This window comes from Tursiops truncatus, chromosome 19, assembly GCF_011762595.2.
Source record: "Tursiops truncatus isolate mTurTru1 chromosome 19, mTurTru1.mat.Y, whole genome shotgun sequence".
NCBI lineage: Eukaryota > Metazoa > Chordata > Mammalia > Artiodactyla > Delphinidae > Tursiops > Tursiops truncatus.
The window spans coordinates 43023191-43037910 of NC_047052.1; the positions used below are offsets into that span (position 1 = coordinate 43023191).

A 14720-nucleotide genomic window follows, 5' to 3' on the forward strand; every position below is an offset into this window, starting at 1 on the left:
CGTGGCGTTTGGGATCCACGGCCTGAGAAACCCACCAAAGAATTCCCAGTCCCTTTAATCCACCCCCGCCCCAAAGGCGCTCTGAGGATGACGCAGATGGCGGTCTTAGGAGCAGATTCCTGGGTACAGGGAATGCGGTAGCTGGGCCAGGCTGTCAGGAGGACACAGAACAGACCCTATTCCCATCTCAGCAGGGCCCTGGTCCCAGCCTAAGCCGGGCCTAATTCTGTGCGTCTGACTCAGCCTCGGGTGCACAGGACAGCGGCGTCTGCCAGGTGAGCAGCGGCCAGGGGGCGCGGGCAAGAACAGTCCAGGCTGGCCCCCCTGGGGCAGCGCGCCGGGGCCCAAAATAGCTCATTTTGATCCAGCCACCTCGGCCAGGAGCCCAGGCCTGGCATCTGGCGCAACCAGCTGCTCCTGGAGCAAGACAGAAGTGCTTAGATGACGGGGTGGGACTGGTAGGCTGCTGGACTGATGGAGGGACGGCGGTTAGAGAGGGCATAGACGCCCTTATTGCCCCTGCAACGGGAAAAGCCGTAGTTAGACTGAAATCTGGATGAGATTTACGCAGCAAGAGGGGGAGTGGCCAGAATACACGAGTACAGGAAAGCAAGAGTGCATTGGAACCCCACCTAACCGCGAGCCCAGTCTCAGCTCCTTTCCATTGGTCCACGGACTTGCCAATTACTGCAGCTCGCTACGGTTCTCCAATTAAACATGCTCTCTCATTCACGTTACAGCCAACCAATTGTGAGACACCTCCCTTTGGCCACCGTCCAATTACTTTTATTTTCCTATCTTTCATCGCCTTGGAGGCCGCTCTCTTCCCGCGCCTGCAGTCCCAGAGAGGGGCGGGGCTGATAGGGCATTGCTAAGCGACAAAGATGCGCTCCGAGTGAGTCCGGTGACCGAGCAGAGCAGGCGGAATCGGCGAGGTAGCTGCGGGATGGACCGCAGGTGAGACCGATCCCTCTTCCGGGGATCACAAGGGGCCTGGGGAGGATCAAGGGTGAGAGCAACGCAGCCTAGGATCAGGTTTTCTAGGGTGCGGAGTCTCTCGTTCTCAACGGCACTGGAACTACAACTCCCAAGATGCTCCACAGCCTTAAGCGGCTCCCGCCTTGGACTTCACCGTCTCGGGGGTTCCATAGCGTCTTACGTTCCGCTAAGTGGCCCCGAGGGCTTTTTTTTTTTTTCCCTCTAACCTCGCAATTCTCAGGGGCATCTTGGGAATTAAGGTTCTTAATTTTGAATTTGTCCCCAGACTCCCATGGGTGTTATTTTTGACCTTTCTTGCTTAGGCGGAGCCCAGTGACTATAGGGACTGTAATCCATCTACCCCTTTCTCCTCAGAGAGTGTCCCAAGGACTTATGGGAAATGTACAGTGATAAGGTTTAGCCCTTAACGTGAGCTCCACTTCAGAATCACCTGGGACACTGCGAAGAAGATGTATGTAGATGCCCAGCCCCCTTCCTGATATTCTGATTCTTTTGGTCTGCGGTGAGGATCACGCATCTGTAGTTTTAAAAGATTCCTCCTAGACTGGATCCACGGTTAAGAACCACCAATCAACAGTTCCTGGGTTCTTCTCTTTTGAGACTGCTCCAAGGGCTGGTGGGAATCGTGCGTCCAGTATCTTTATCTTGAGTGTGCAGTGGTGCTTCAAGGGAATTATAGTCCATCTCTTCCAGGAATCCATGGGAATCGTAGGGTGGTTGTGCCCTCTTACCGTTCTCCCATCCACCCCACCCACATACAGCCTCCCAGCAGGGCTGCAGTGACCTTGCTTTGCCTGCCAACCCCCCTCTCCCCTTGCAGCTTGCCAGTTTTCTCCACCCAAGACAGTACTTTGGGGGACGGCCCCCTGGGTCGAAGCCACTTCTGACCTGGCACCCCAAGATGAGGACACCCAACAGAGAGTGCTGTGTTCCAGCCCAGTAGCAAGGGAGTGACAACTAGAGGGAAGGAAGACATGATGAGAGATGGGGGTGAGAGATCAAAAGACAGTCCCTCCTCTTTTCCCTATGGCCCTACCCTTATCCTGTCCTCTACCACCTAAATCCCTCATCACAGCCCCAATCACTTTGAGTTGTTGCAATCGTGGGATGTTTCCTCCCCTCCGGACTGAGACTTCGTATGTGTCTTCGTTACCCTACAGGGATAACCCCTCAGCCTCACTTTTTCTTCTCCTCGTTTCCCCTATCTTAGACCCTGAGCTCATCCAGGTCCCAGAGATCCAGGCTCCCAGAGGCTCCCAGGGCTCTGGCCACAGGTCCCAAATCCCCTGAGCTGTTTGAGGAGTCCTGGCCATCCAGCTCAGGGACCTCTTCCCCACCCAGCACCACTGAGGGACAGATGAGAGCCTCTCCACCACTCACCGTGACTGACAGCGGGGACTCTGTGGTGGCCAAGTAAGTAGCAGTAGCCCTGGGGGAAAAGAAGGGTTTGGATCAGTGGGAGGGGGCAGACATCCCATAATATCACAGCCAGATCTGCACTTTTAGGACCACACTTCATGCATGTTAGCAAGCGATCTGGAGCGAGGTTCAAATCCAAGCTTTGTCACCAACTCTGTATATGATCCTGGCCTCAGTTTTCTCATCTGTAAATTGGAGATATTAATAGCGTGTATGCTCTAGGGCTGTTTTAAATTTTCAATGAGTTACTGTCCGTGCAGCATCTATAACAATGCCTGTCACATAGTGAGCACTTGGATTTGTAGGATCCAAGTTCAGCTGCTATAACATAGAGTCCCAAATTAATTGTGGCTTAAACAAGAGAGTACTTATTTCTTCCTCACCTAATAGTCCAGACAGAAACAACCAGGCCTGATATGGCAGCCCCTAATTGAGGTCTCAGAGACACAGTTTCCTTCTGTCTTGTCGCTCTCACTTCCCTAGGCTGTTACCCTTTCCTTCATGGCCCATAATGGCTCCCAGCCACATCCACTTTCCAGAATCACATCTCCTCGTACCTGTTGGTCAAGAACAGAGTTACATGGCCATAAAGCTACAAGGGCACCTGGTAAATGTATTTATAGAAGAGTGGCTATGTGCCCCGGATTATATCATATTATATAATACTGCATTACTGGGGGACTTCCCTGGCGGTCCAGTGGTTAAGACTCCGCACTCCCAATGCAGGGGCCACAGGTTCAATCCCTGGTTGGGGAACTAAGATCCCACATGCCGCACAGCGTGGCAAACAAAACAAAACAAAACAAAACAAAATTGCATTACTCTATAAGAAAGGAGAACTGATGTTGAGGGACAACTCCCAAGTGCTGCTATGGAGTTAGGTAAACATTGGCTATTGTGATTATTATTGTTATTTTTAAATATTAGGCTCTCCTCATCCCACCCACCTTGCAATTCTCTGATGCTCACAGGTACATAAACCGGTTCCGACAGGCTCAGCCCACAAGCCGAGAGGAACGCGAGTCTGCAGGCCCAACCCCAGCTGACTTTTGGTGGCTGTGGCCTGAATCACCAGACCCCAGCAGTCAGCTTGCAACAGGTACCTGCTTCAGTCTCATCTACTCCTGGCCTATAACCTCTCCTGAGCGATACCCCCAGCAGCCACTCCTCCTGGCCCCCCCTAAATCAACTGGAGCTTCTCAACAGGAGCCAATGAACCAGAAGGAAGACGCAACACAGCAGTCCCGACTCGTGCCAAGGTGGCCAGCGCATCACAGACTATGGCCCCCCTTCAGGAAATAAAGCAGGTGACATCCCCATCCACTCCTTCCCCTACATGCCTGAACTGGCAGTACCCGCCCTGGGATAGAATTAGAGTCAACCCCCAATTCAAGGAAGTGTAAACAAAAAAGGAAGGTCTTGCTGGCTAATGCAATCAAGAAATCCAAAGGTAGCTGCTTTCAGGCATAGCTGAATCCAGGTGTTTGCACCATATTGGGAGGAACTTGACTCTCATGGCTCTCTGTTCCTCTTTGTTTGGCTCAACCTCAGGTAGGTTTTCCCCTCAAAATAGCTAAGATGGCCCCGTTAACTCTAGGCTTCTAATGTACTTGATCACTCCAGTGGAAAGAGAAGGCTTTTCCAATAGCTCCATCCTAAACCCCAGGGCTTACTCTCATTCACTCATCTTTGAGCCAATCACTGTGAACCAGAGGACAGAACGTTATGACTAGCCAGGCCTGATCAGGAAGGCAGGGTCAACCCTTCTATAACAATGACTGCACTGAGGGATACGGATCCACAGAGGAAAACCTGGTCTCTCTTTCCTGAGGAGGAAGAGCAGATTCTAAGCCAGCATGTGAGGGCACCAGGTGGAATGTAGACCTGCATCCAGGCCCTCTGTCCCGAGCCCCTTTCCCAGTAGCCTTTGGGATGGGGACTGGCCTCTGACCCCTGTCACCTCACAGAGCCTCAACACGTGGAACTCATCCCTGCTGGACTTGGAGACACTGAGCCTGCAAAGCAGAGCTGCCAGGCTGCTCAAACGCAGGTGCCTCCCCCACCCCCATCACCCTCCCCACTCCTACCCCTCCAGGCTTGGGCCACTGCCTCTGAGACCCCCGTTGCCTCACTTATGCCTCTCCCTACAGCAAGGCCTCCATCTCTTCCTCCTCCTCCCTCAGCCCCAGCGATGCCGGCATCTCCTCATTCCCCGTCAGCTCTGATGGCCTCTCTCCCTTCTCCATGACCTTCACTCATGACTCCAGCAAGGGCTCTGACCCCAAGGCACGAGGTAGGTTCTGGGAGGCAAGGATGAGGGCAGTCTGGGTGCAAATCCCAGCCTTTCGACTTACCAGCTCTGTGACCTTGGACCTCTCTGGGCCTTGTTTCCCCAGCTGTAAAACAGGGGAAATAATTGTACTCCTCTGCTATGGGTGTTGTGAGGATTAAATGAGTTGGTGAATACATGGAAAACCTAGCACGGCTCTGTTAACAGTAGCTATCAGGAGTATGCGTGTTCTCTCTCTGCATCCTGTCTGCAGTTCTGAACACGAAGCCCCAAAATCAGAAGGCTTTTTGCAAATTTGGCACCACAGCTGATTTGCCAGCAAAATTTGATGTAAACAATATGAAGAATATTCATATATCTATCTTATTTTATTGAGGTATAACTGATTTACAATATTATGTTTCAGGTGTACAACATAGTAATTCAAAATTTTTACAGATTATACTCCATTTAAAGTTATTATAAAATATTGGCTATATTCCCTGTGCTCCACAATATTTCTTTGTTGCTTTTTATTTTATACATAGTAGTTTGTACCTCTTAGCCCCTGTCCCTATCCTGCCCCTCCTCTGCTTCCCTCTCCCCACTGGTAACCACTAGTTTGTTCCCTATATCTGTGAGTCAGTTTCTGTTTTGTTCTATTCATTCGTTTATTTTTTCAATTCTACATATAAGTGATAACATATGGTATTCACCTTTCACTGTCTGACTTATTTAACTAAGCATAATACCTTCCAGGTCCATCCATGTTGTTGCAAATGGTAGAATTTCATTCTTTTTAATGGATGAGTAGGATTCCATTGTATATATACACCACATCTTCTTTATCCATTTGTCTGTTGATGGACACTTACTTAGGTTGCTTCCATATGTTGACTATTGTAAATAATGCTGCTATGAACATTGGGGTGCATGTATCTTTTTGAATTACTGTTTTCATTTTCTTCAGATATAGACCCAGGAGTAGAATTGCTGGATCATATGGTAGTTCTATTTTTAGTTTTTTGAGGAACCGTCGTATTGTTTTCCACAGTGGCTGCACCAGTTTACATTCCCATAAACAGTGTACAGGGGTTCCCTTTTCTCCACATCTTCACCAACATTTGTTATTTGTGGTCTTTTCGATGATAGCCATTCTGACAGGTATGAGGTGATATCTCATTGTGATTTTGATTTCCATTTCTCTGATGAGTAGCATTGTTGAGCATCTTTGAATATGCCTGTTGGCCCTTCTGTATGTCTTCTTTGGAAAAATGTCTATTCTGGTCTTCTGCCCATCTTTTAATCAGGTTGTTTGTTTTTTGATGTTGAGTTGTATAAGCTGTTAATATATTTTGGTCATTAATCCCTTATCAGTCATACTGTTTGCAAATATTTTCTCCCATTCAGTAGGTTGTCTTTTTGTTTTGTTGATGGTTTCCTTTGCTGTACAAAAGCTTTTACGTTTAATTAGGTCCCATTCATTTATTTTTGCTTTTGTTTCCTTTGCGTTAGGAAACAGATCTACAAAAATATTGCTATGATTTGTGTCAAAGAGTGTTCTATGCCTGTGTTTTCTTGTAGGAGTTTTATGGCTTCAGGTCTTACATTTAGGTCTTTAATCCATTTTGAGTTTCTTTTTGTATGAAGTGGGAGAATATATTCTAATCTCATTCTTTTACATGTAGCTGTCCAGTTTTCCCAGCACCACTTATTGAAGAAACTGTCTTTTCCCCATTGTATATTCTTGCTTCCTTTGTTGTAGATTAATTGATCATAAGTGTGTGGGTTTATTTCTGGGCTCTCTGTTCTATTCCATTGATCTACTTGTCTGTTTTTGTGCCAGTACCGTTCCGTTTTGATCACTGTAGCTTTGTAGTATAGTCTGAAGCCAGGGAGTAAATATTCATTCTCCTTTCTATGGATATATAACATTGAACCATATGAAATTTTTGTCTGTAAGTGAAAAATGGTTGAATAATGGCAATTTCATATTGTTCAACTAAATACCAATGTGTTTGAGTCTGGTGTACTGACCCAGACCCCTGTCAACACTGTACATACCATGTAACTTTGCTAAAACATGCAAACTGTTGAACTTGCAAATTTCTGCCCCCAAGATTTCAGAGATTGGATTAAGGACCTGGGTTACTGTTACGGTCATCGTTGTTACTCTGTGCCTAGGTCCTGGGATGCAGTGGTGCACGGGACAGATGCTTTCCATGTTTCACAGGACTCCCATGAGTGGGGACAGGCAAGCAGAGAGAACAGAGTGGTGTTTGTGCATGTTGTGTGATCCTGCCCAAGCACTCCCCTGTCTGATTCTTTGTTCCTTCTCTTCTTATTCACTTCTCCTCCTTGAGCCTCAGTTTCCTCATCTGTAAAATGGGGATAAAACTACTACCTACTTCATGAGTTGTCTTGCAGATTAAATGTATTCATTATTTCACATAACAAACATTGAATATCTGTTGTGTATGAAGCCTGTGAGCAGGATTGGGGATTCCTTAGTGAACCAACCATACATGGTCCCACCTTCATGGTCCTCACAGGATAGTGAGTGTGGGGTAGAGAATAGCTACATAACTCCACAAACAAATGTGAAATATAAGCAGAAATGAGGGCCATGCAGGAGAGAATTGCGATGCTGGGATGTCAGAGAAGGCCTTCCTGGAAGAGCTGCTATCTAAGTGGAGACCTGAATGATGCAGGTGGGGACAATAGCCCTCTAGCCTGTACAAAGGACCTGAGGTCGGAGGGAACACGATGCAGACAATGAACTAGGAAAGGCAAGAGCCAGGAGTAAGAGTAGTGTGGGATAAGGTGGAAGAGATTGGCAGGGGTCGGATTCCATGGGCTATGTAGGCATGTGAGGCATTTGGTCATAATCTACCGGGGAGCCACGGGAGAGTTCTGAGCAAGGAGGGCACGGGATCTTTATCGCTCCCTATGGCTGCTATCAACATCTAGAGAGAGACAGACTCTGGTAGTTTGGGTTGGGCCAGAGCCTGAGGAGCAGAGTAGAGGGGAGTGGCCAGGTCTGGAAGTAGAATCACAGTATATAGAAGGGAGAGAAGAAGAGGTCCCACATGATGCACCCCCCCCACCTTCTCGGTGCAGCGTTAGTAGGTGGGGCTTCCGAGAGATAATGGTAGCCATGCTAATCATAACTGACAAAATGATGCTCTGGGTGATAGGGAGTGGTGTCTCTTTGCCCCACAGGACTGAGGACAGCCAGTGGCCCTGCCTTTAGTCACTGCTGTATTCCCAGCACAGGGCTGGGCACTGGGATGGAACACGATAAACAGTTCATTTTGCATTTATGCCACAAATACTGACACTAGGTCCTGTTCTTGACACTGAGGATATGATAATGGCCAGATAGACAAAAATTGCTGCCCTTGTGTAGCTGGCATTGTGAAGGGAGAGGTGAACAATAAATAAGCAGAGAAGTATGATATTTAGTAGTTAGAAGGTAATAAGTGCTAAGGAGAAAAATGGAACAGGAAAGAAGATGGAGAGTGGTAGGGCCGGGGTTGTTGCAGTTTTGAATAGGGTAGCCAGGGAAGGCTTCACTAAGAAGGTGGTACCTGGGAAAATACTGGAAATACTTGGAGTGAACCCTGTGGTTACATGAACGAAGAGCCTTCCAGGCAGAGGAAACCACAAATGCAAAGACTTTTGCTTTTTACCAGGAGAGAGGTGCAGCCCGGGGAAGATTCTAACCCAGGAGCACCCTGATCTGACTCAGGTGTTCACAGGCTCCCTCTGGCTTCGGGTGGGGACAGTTTGGGAGGATAGGAAGAAGGGAAACCAGGGAGGAAGTTGCTCTGAGGTTGGCAGGTGAGGGAAGGAAAGCGGGGAGAAGTGGGCAGATTCTGGAGGATCCGCCTTGGTCACTGCTATAACCACCACGTCCAGAACAGTGCCTGGCAAATAGTAAGAGCTCAATAAATATTTGTTGATGAATGAAGAACTGAATGATGACAGGTTGAGAAGCCCATGAGGGCTCTCTTCTCTGATTCTGCCCCTTTCCCCACTTCCCAATCTGCAGGGGAGTTGGGACATTATCTGGAGAGCCTGTCTGAATAACCTTCTGGTACAGTCGAAGGGTGTGTGCTAGGCTGTCCTTGCTCATCCCCCCAGGCCCTGCCTTACCCCTCTTCCCTCTACTTACTCCACAGCAACCCCAGCACCTGCCCCCATCCCTGCTCCATCCCCAGTCTCCTCCCGGGCACCCCTGCGGCAAGAGGATGACATTCTGTACCAGTGGCGGCAGCGGCGGAAGCTTGAACAGGCTCGAGGAAGCCAGGGTGATGGAACCTGGGTGCTGCCCCAGACCCCTGCCCTCACCCCTACGGTGAGATGGGGGAGGGAGGAGACTGAGGGGGCTGGAGCAGGGATCCTAAGGGAAGTTGGAGGAAGGAGGAGGCTGAGGGGATCTGAGGACCCTCTACCCTTTCTCTCCCTCTCAGGTCCCTATCCCCATCTGTCTACAGACCTCTCCTGTCCCTGCGGAGACGCTTGGTTCCCTGGGAACCCAGCCTAACTGCATCCCGCTTTGGGGCAGTGTGGCTCCACCTGGTCCCCGGGAAGCTTTCCACTTGGAGAGGCCTCCTATTCCCCCAGGGTTCTCTCCACATATCTTTTGGGGCCACAGCCCCCATGGATTCTTCTGGGCCCCGCAGCCCGGTTCCTGGGTATCTCTTGGGGCCATCCCTCCCACGGCCGCGGCCTCCACCCCAGCGCCCCCAGCCTCCACTCCTGCGCCTCCAGCCTCAACCACTGCGCCGTCTGCCTCCACTCCCGCGCCCCCTGCCGCCCCCCAGGGCCCGCCCACCCCTGCACCATGCAGCCCAGCCGAGCTCGAGAGGCAGAGCTCCAAGCCTCGAAGAAGCAGAGCCCAGCGCCGGGAGTCTGCTGGGCGAATCACGGAAGCGGACGAGGGCCCTGGCGCGCAGCTCAGAGGCGCGCTGGGCCAAGTAGTGGCGGCTCGGCTGTTTCCGGACAGCCTGGAGGACACGCCCCCTCGCCAAGAGGGCCAGCCTCCACCCGAGGCTGAATCTCAGAAAGTCAAGGCCACACGCCCTCAAACCAAGACTCGGTCCTCTCGTTCAGAGGTCACGGCCCCTCCATCTGAATCACGGTGTCCCCAGACAGAGACCCCGCAGGATTGGTCTAAGGCCGAGTCTCGGAACGCCAAGGCCATGCTCCCCCTAGTGGGATCGGTGCCTAGGAAGGACAAAGACACTTTCTTGGCTGACATCGGGTGTAAGCCGCCCAAGGTCCGGCCTCATCCAGCTGAGGAGGCGGCCACTTGTGTTGAGGCCCCGCCCCGTCCGTTCAAGGAGGGGGCTCTTGAAGTTGTGGCCACGCCCTCATCCGCTGATGGCCACGCCCCCTCAGAGAACGTCCTCTCCCAGGCTGCCAGACTTCTGCAGGCTGCGGAAGGTGAGCAGATGCGCACAGACGCTCGTGGCTGCCCGGATCTGGATGGCAGTCCAGCACGCTACGAGTCCGGCCCCCTGAATCTCGCTCTTTTTTCCCCAGACTCCGACGGCAGCGAGTTCCAGGACGACCCTATACTGCAGGTGCTAAGGGTTCAAAGGGCGGAGCTGCGGCGGCAGAAAAGGTGACCATGCCAGGATTTAAGACACCCGGCCCCTGAATCCTCTGAGACTGCCGTTTGGTACCCACTTCTCCTGAGCCCCTTTCCCAGAACATACACAGCCCCAGACCCCAATCCTGAGCAAAACTTCAGCCTCTACTCCCCTGTCCTTTTTCCAGGAAAGTAGATGCCCAGATATCCCGCCTGCTGGGCCACACTGAAGACCCAGGGTCTTGGTCTCCTCGAGCCAGGTCGCCTCCCGGGTCCCCAAGGATGCGGCTGAGGAGGGAAGGAGACTCTCTTGAGGCCAGACGACTTTGAATTGTACAGATTCTCTTTTTCCTAATACATTTTTTTTTTTCAGGTTACTGGTTGTCTCTGAGAAAGAAGTTGTTTTGGGTCATACTAATTTAGGGAAATAGCTCCCATGCCCCGCCTCCCCCCCACACACACCCTAGCTCTGCCCTGCCCCACCTCACCCTAGTTTCTGACCACTGAAGCAAAGTCTCTTCTGGTTTCATCCTCTGTGAGGGCAGGAGAGGGGTTCCGGGCAAGACTGGGACTCACCTTATCTGACCAACTCAGGAGTGGATCCTCTTGTCTCAGATGAGACCAAAGGAACTGTCCTCTGGGTATGAAGCTTGTAGAGTCATCAGAGTGTTGGACAATGGTCAGGCCTCAGTCCACATCCTGCTTGACCCAGCAGCAGCATTTGGTGCTCTGATCCCCACCCCCTCCTTGAAGCACTTCTTTTCCTGGCTTCCAGAACCCCAGCCCTCTCCTCACCTCTCTGGTTGTGCCTCCTCATTGTGCCTCACACCTGTCACTTTAGTGTGTCCCAGGGCCCTGGCCTTGACTTTTCTATCTACAGTCAATCCCAGGTGCTCTCATCTGGCATCATGGGCTCTAAACCCCATCTCTTTTCTGATAGTCCACAAATTTCTATCTTCAGCCTAGAACCTCAGGTTCTTGTACCCTGCTACTTGCTCATCATCCACACAAAAAGGTCTAAGAGATGTCTCAAACTCCACAGATCTTAATCTTCCCCCTAAACCTGCTCCTCCCTGGCTCTCAGCTCCATCCTTCTACTTGCTCAGTCAGAAGCCTCACAGCTGTCATTGACTCCTCTCGTTCCCTCACACCCACAGTCAGTTGACCAGCGAGTTCCATCATCTCTACCTTTAAAATCTCTCCAGAATTTAACCCTGCCTTTTTCCCCATTCCACTGCCCCACCCCAGTCTAGGCTATCGTCACCTGTCCGGACTATTGTGAAAAACCTATTGTTTTATCTGTGACTACTTTGACACATTTCCCATCAAAAAAGTAGAGTCTATGTCCCTTCTTGAAACTGGGTTGAACTTTGTGACTGCCTCCACAAATAAAATGCAGAGGAAGTGATATTACTTTAACTTTCTAAATTGGATTAGAAAAGATGATATAATTTCCACCTGTTTTTCTCCCAGTCTCTCTTCTCTCTCCATCTCTCCCCGTCCCCCTCCTTTTGGAGCCCTGGGATGCCATATAAAAAGTCCATTTGCCATCCTGGATAAGGATTTTGACTACAAAGGTGTCAAAATTCAGTGAAATTTATGAATTGCATGGTATGTAAGGTTTACCTCAAAAGAAAAATAAATATTGAACTCCAACGAAGGATATGCATGCTGAAGTATTTAGGAGACAGTATACAATGTCTTTAATTTATTTTGAAATGCATCCAAAAATTAGGTTAATGGATGAATAGAGTAATAGGTAGATGTGAGATAAAGCAAATATAGTAAAATGCTAATGGTAGGATCTAAGTGGTGGGTATATGGGTGTAAAATTGTTCAGCTTTGCTGTATGTTAGAAAATTTTTATAATAAAATGTTGGAGAATATATGATCAGGATTATTTTGATATTTGTATTTACAAAAAAAGAGAAGATAGGATAGATTTCTGTAAAAAGTAGCTCTGTATGTCACAGACATGGTAAATACTTGTTTTCAGTCTTTTTGAACAAACCATACATTTAAATAAAATCAAAAGAAGGAAATAGCTGCTTAGATATAAGGAGAAAAAAAGATGTTTATAGTAGCAGAATCTGATCTTGGGGGGTGAGTGGGACCTAGAAATTTTCCTGAGGAAGTTATATTTGAGCTGAGACAGTTAGGAATTAATAACTAACAAAGGGCCATCCTAATTGCTATTTCTGGGTTACAAACCACCCCAAAACTTAGTGGCATAAAACAATCATTTTATTATGCTCATGGATTCTGTGAGTCAGAAATTTGGACGGGGCACAGTTGGGGACAGTTTGTCTCTGCTCCATGATGTCTAGGGGTTCAGCTGGGAAGACAAAGGTGGCTTGACAGCTGGGGGCAGAATCTCTGGAGCTTCTTCACTCCCAAGTCTGACATCAGGGCTCAGATGACTTTAAGCTGCAACTACGGACTGTAGTGCCTATACAAGGTCTCTCCATGTGGTTTATGCTTCCTCAGAGCACGACTACCTCAGCACAGTTGCACTTCTCACATGATGCCTCAAGGCTCCAGAGCTAGTCATTCCAGTGGACGAAGAATGCCTTTGCCTTTTACTACATAGCCTTGGAAATCACATAGTGTCAATTTCTATTCATTCCTATTCTCTATTGGTTGAAGTTGTCACAATCCTGCCCAGATGGAGATAGACTCTACCTTTTCATGAGAGGAGTGTGAAAGAATTTGCAGTCGTGTTTTAATGGCGGGGGTGGGGGTGGGGGTGGCGCGCAGAGAATACTCCGGGCAGAGGGAAATTCATGTGGGAGATCCCTGTTATGGAAGTGAGGTCAGCAAGTTCAATAAACTGAAATAAGTAGCTGTAAATTTACCCCCCAGTCAAGCACTCCCTTTCCCCAATCTTGGCTTAAATTTTATCCATAGAACTTATCGCTTTCTAATATTCTATATTTTAAAATTCTTATTTTGTAAACTGTCTTTTCCCACTAGCTTTTGAGCTCCATGTGGGCAGGTTATATTTTCCCCTGTTTTGGTTACTGATATATCCACAAATTAAGCGATCAGAGTTTTTGAATGAATGAATGGGTGGATCAAGGATGTACCTTCGAGGGCCTTGTTGAGGGCATGACCAATGGCAAATTCTCTTGGAAAGGGCGTTGTTACAGAGTGTTTTCTTTTTCTTTCTTTCTTTTTTTAAAATGTACATACCTGGTCCAGGGATCAGAGAGCTGTATTTATTTATTTATTTATTATTTGTTATTTATTTTTGGCTGTGTTGGGTCTTTGTTGCTGCGCACAGGCTTTCTCTAGTTGTGGCAAGCGGGGGTTACTCCTGGTTGCGGTGCGCAGGCTTCTCATTGCAGTGGCTTCTCTTGTTGTAGAGCACAGGCTCTAGGTGTCCAGGCTTCAGTAGTTGTGGCATGCAGGCTTAGTAGTTGTGGCTTGCGGGCTCTAGAGCGCAAGCTCAGTAGTTGTGGCTCACGGGCTTAGTTGCTCCGCGGCATGTGGGATCTTCCCGTACCAGGGCTCGAACCCGTATCCCCTGCATTGGTAGGCGGATCTTTAACCACTGAGCCACCAGGGAAGTCCCTACAGAGTGTTTTCTGAGCCTCAGTCAACAGCGGGAACAATTGGGACTGGCTTTATGGGAGGCGTGGTCATGTTCAGGCATGCAGGCTAAATTTATTCCTAGGAAAAAGGAATAAATAAAGGCTGGAGGCCAGCCTGTAAGAAGCAGTAGAAGAGGAGGCAAGGAAAATGTCCAGTGAGTAGCGGGAGGCTAAGTCGCAGATTGCCTAGGGTTATGTCCCAGGCAGGGCATCTGAGCCAGTGAAAAACATCCAGAGGCCAATGTTGTTAGTATTCTGTGGGCAGGGGAGGGGTCAAGGACTGACAAAGTGGGGTCAGAGGATCGGGACTTTGAAGAGCTGCTTAGGGGATGGAGAAAAGCTTGAGGCCATGGGAGAAGCCAATTGAAAGTGGCAGAGGAGCGGTCACTGACAGTGGACTAAGGGAAGGGTCCACAGCTTAGTGTTAGAAATGTTAGAAGCAAAGCATAAAGAACCTGAGGGTGTGTCTCAGGAGGGGAATGACGGCCAATGAAAAGCAGGCATAGGCGTGGCGCTGTCAAACTTCGCGGGGCGGGACCGGAGAGACCGAGCCAGAAATGAGACCCAAGCCAATGAAAATCCGCCAGGTGGGCGGGGCGTCGTCCTAAGGCCAAGGGTGGAGCCAATGAGACGCTGCGCCGCGTCCCCCATTGCCCCCGCCCCTGTGAGGCTAGTGCCGGAGCCACGGGCGGCCGTTAGGGGCGGGGCCTGCAGCCGCCCGCGCGCAGCTCGCGCCCTCCCCTTTGTGTCGCCATGGCGGCGGCATCGGCGACGAAGACGACGAGCGAGGGGTCCAGCGCGGCCGGCTCCTGAGGAGGCTACGCGACCATGGTGGTGAGGC

At 49.6% G+C, this 14720-nt stretch overlaps 2 protein-coding genes across 12 annotated transcripts in view; both read left to right on the plus strand.

The window, feature by feature from the left end:
- Positions 1 to 10663, plus strand: PROSER3 (proline and serine rich 3). 10 transcript variants are annotated; one of them, XM_073796478.1, is made up of 12 exons: positions 1 to 957; positions 1354 to 1624; positions 1820 to 1989; positions 2210 to 2412; positions 3390 to 3517; positions 3625 to 3725; positions 4386 to 4468; positions 4569 to 4711; positions 8872 to 9047; positions 9163 to 10138; positions 10238 to 10319; positions 10475 to 10663. In XM_073796478.1, exons 3-12 carry the CDS (start codon positions 1984 to 1986, stop codon positions 10614 to 10616), a joined length of 2040 nt encoding a protein of 679 aa, XP_073652579.1. In that variant the 5' UTR covers positions 1 to 957; positions 1354 to 1624; positions 1820 to 1983; the 3' UTR covers positions 10617 to 10663. The 10 variants fall into 10 exon arrangements, 9 of the variants coding, with proteins under 9 accessions (XP_073652579.1, XP_073652580.1, XP_073652581.1 ...); XM_073796479.1 differs by having other exon boundaries at positions 1354 to 1501; XM_073796480.1 differs by having other exon boundaries at positions 1354 to 1450.
- ARHGAP33 (Rho GTPase activating protein 33) overlaps positions 10256 to 14720 on the plus strand; it is an 18210-nt gene continuing 13745 nt past the window's right edge. The window contains exon 1 of one of the 2 annotated variants that reach the window (XM_033844879.2): positions 10256 to 10319. Coding sequence is in view for 1 of the 2 variants with exons in the window: in XM_033844875.2 (XP_033700766.1) it covers positions 14708 to 14713 (6 nt within the window). In the remaining variant the exon portion in view is untranslated. Of the gene's footprint in view, positions 10320 to 14247; positions 14714 to 14720 lie in introns of those variants that run through there. The other variant, XM_033844875.2, reaches the window with a different exon arrangement.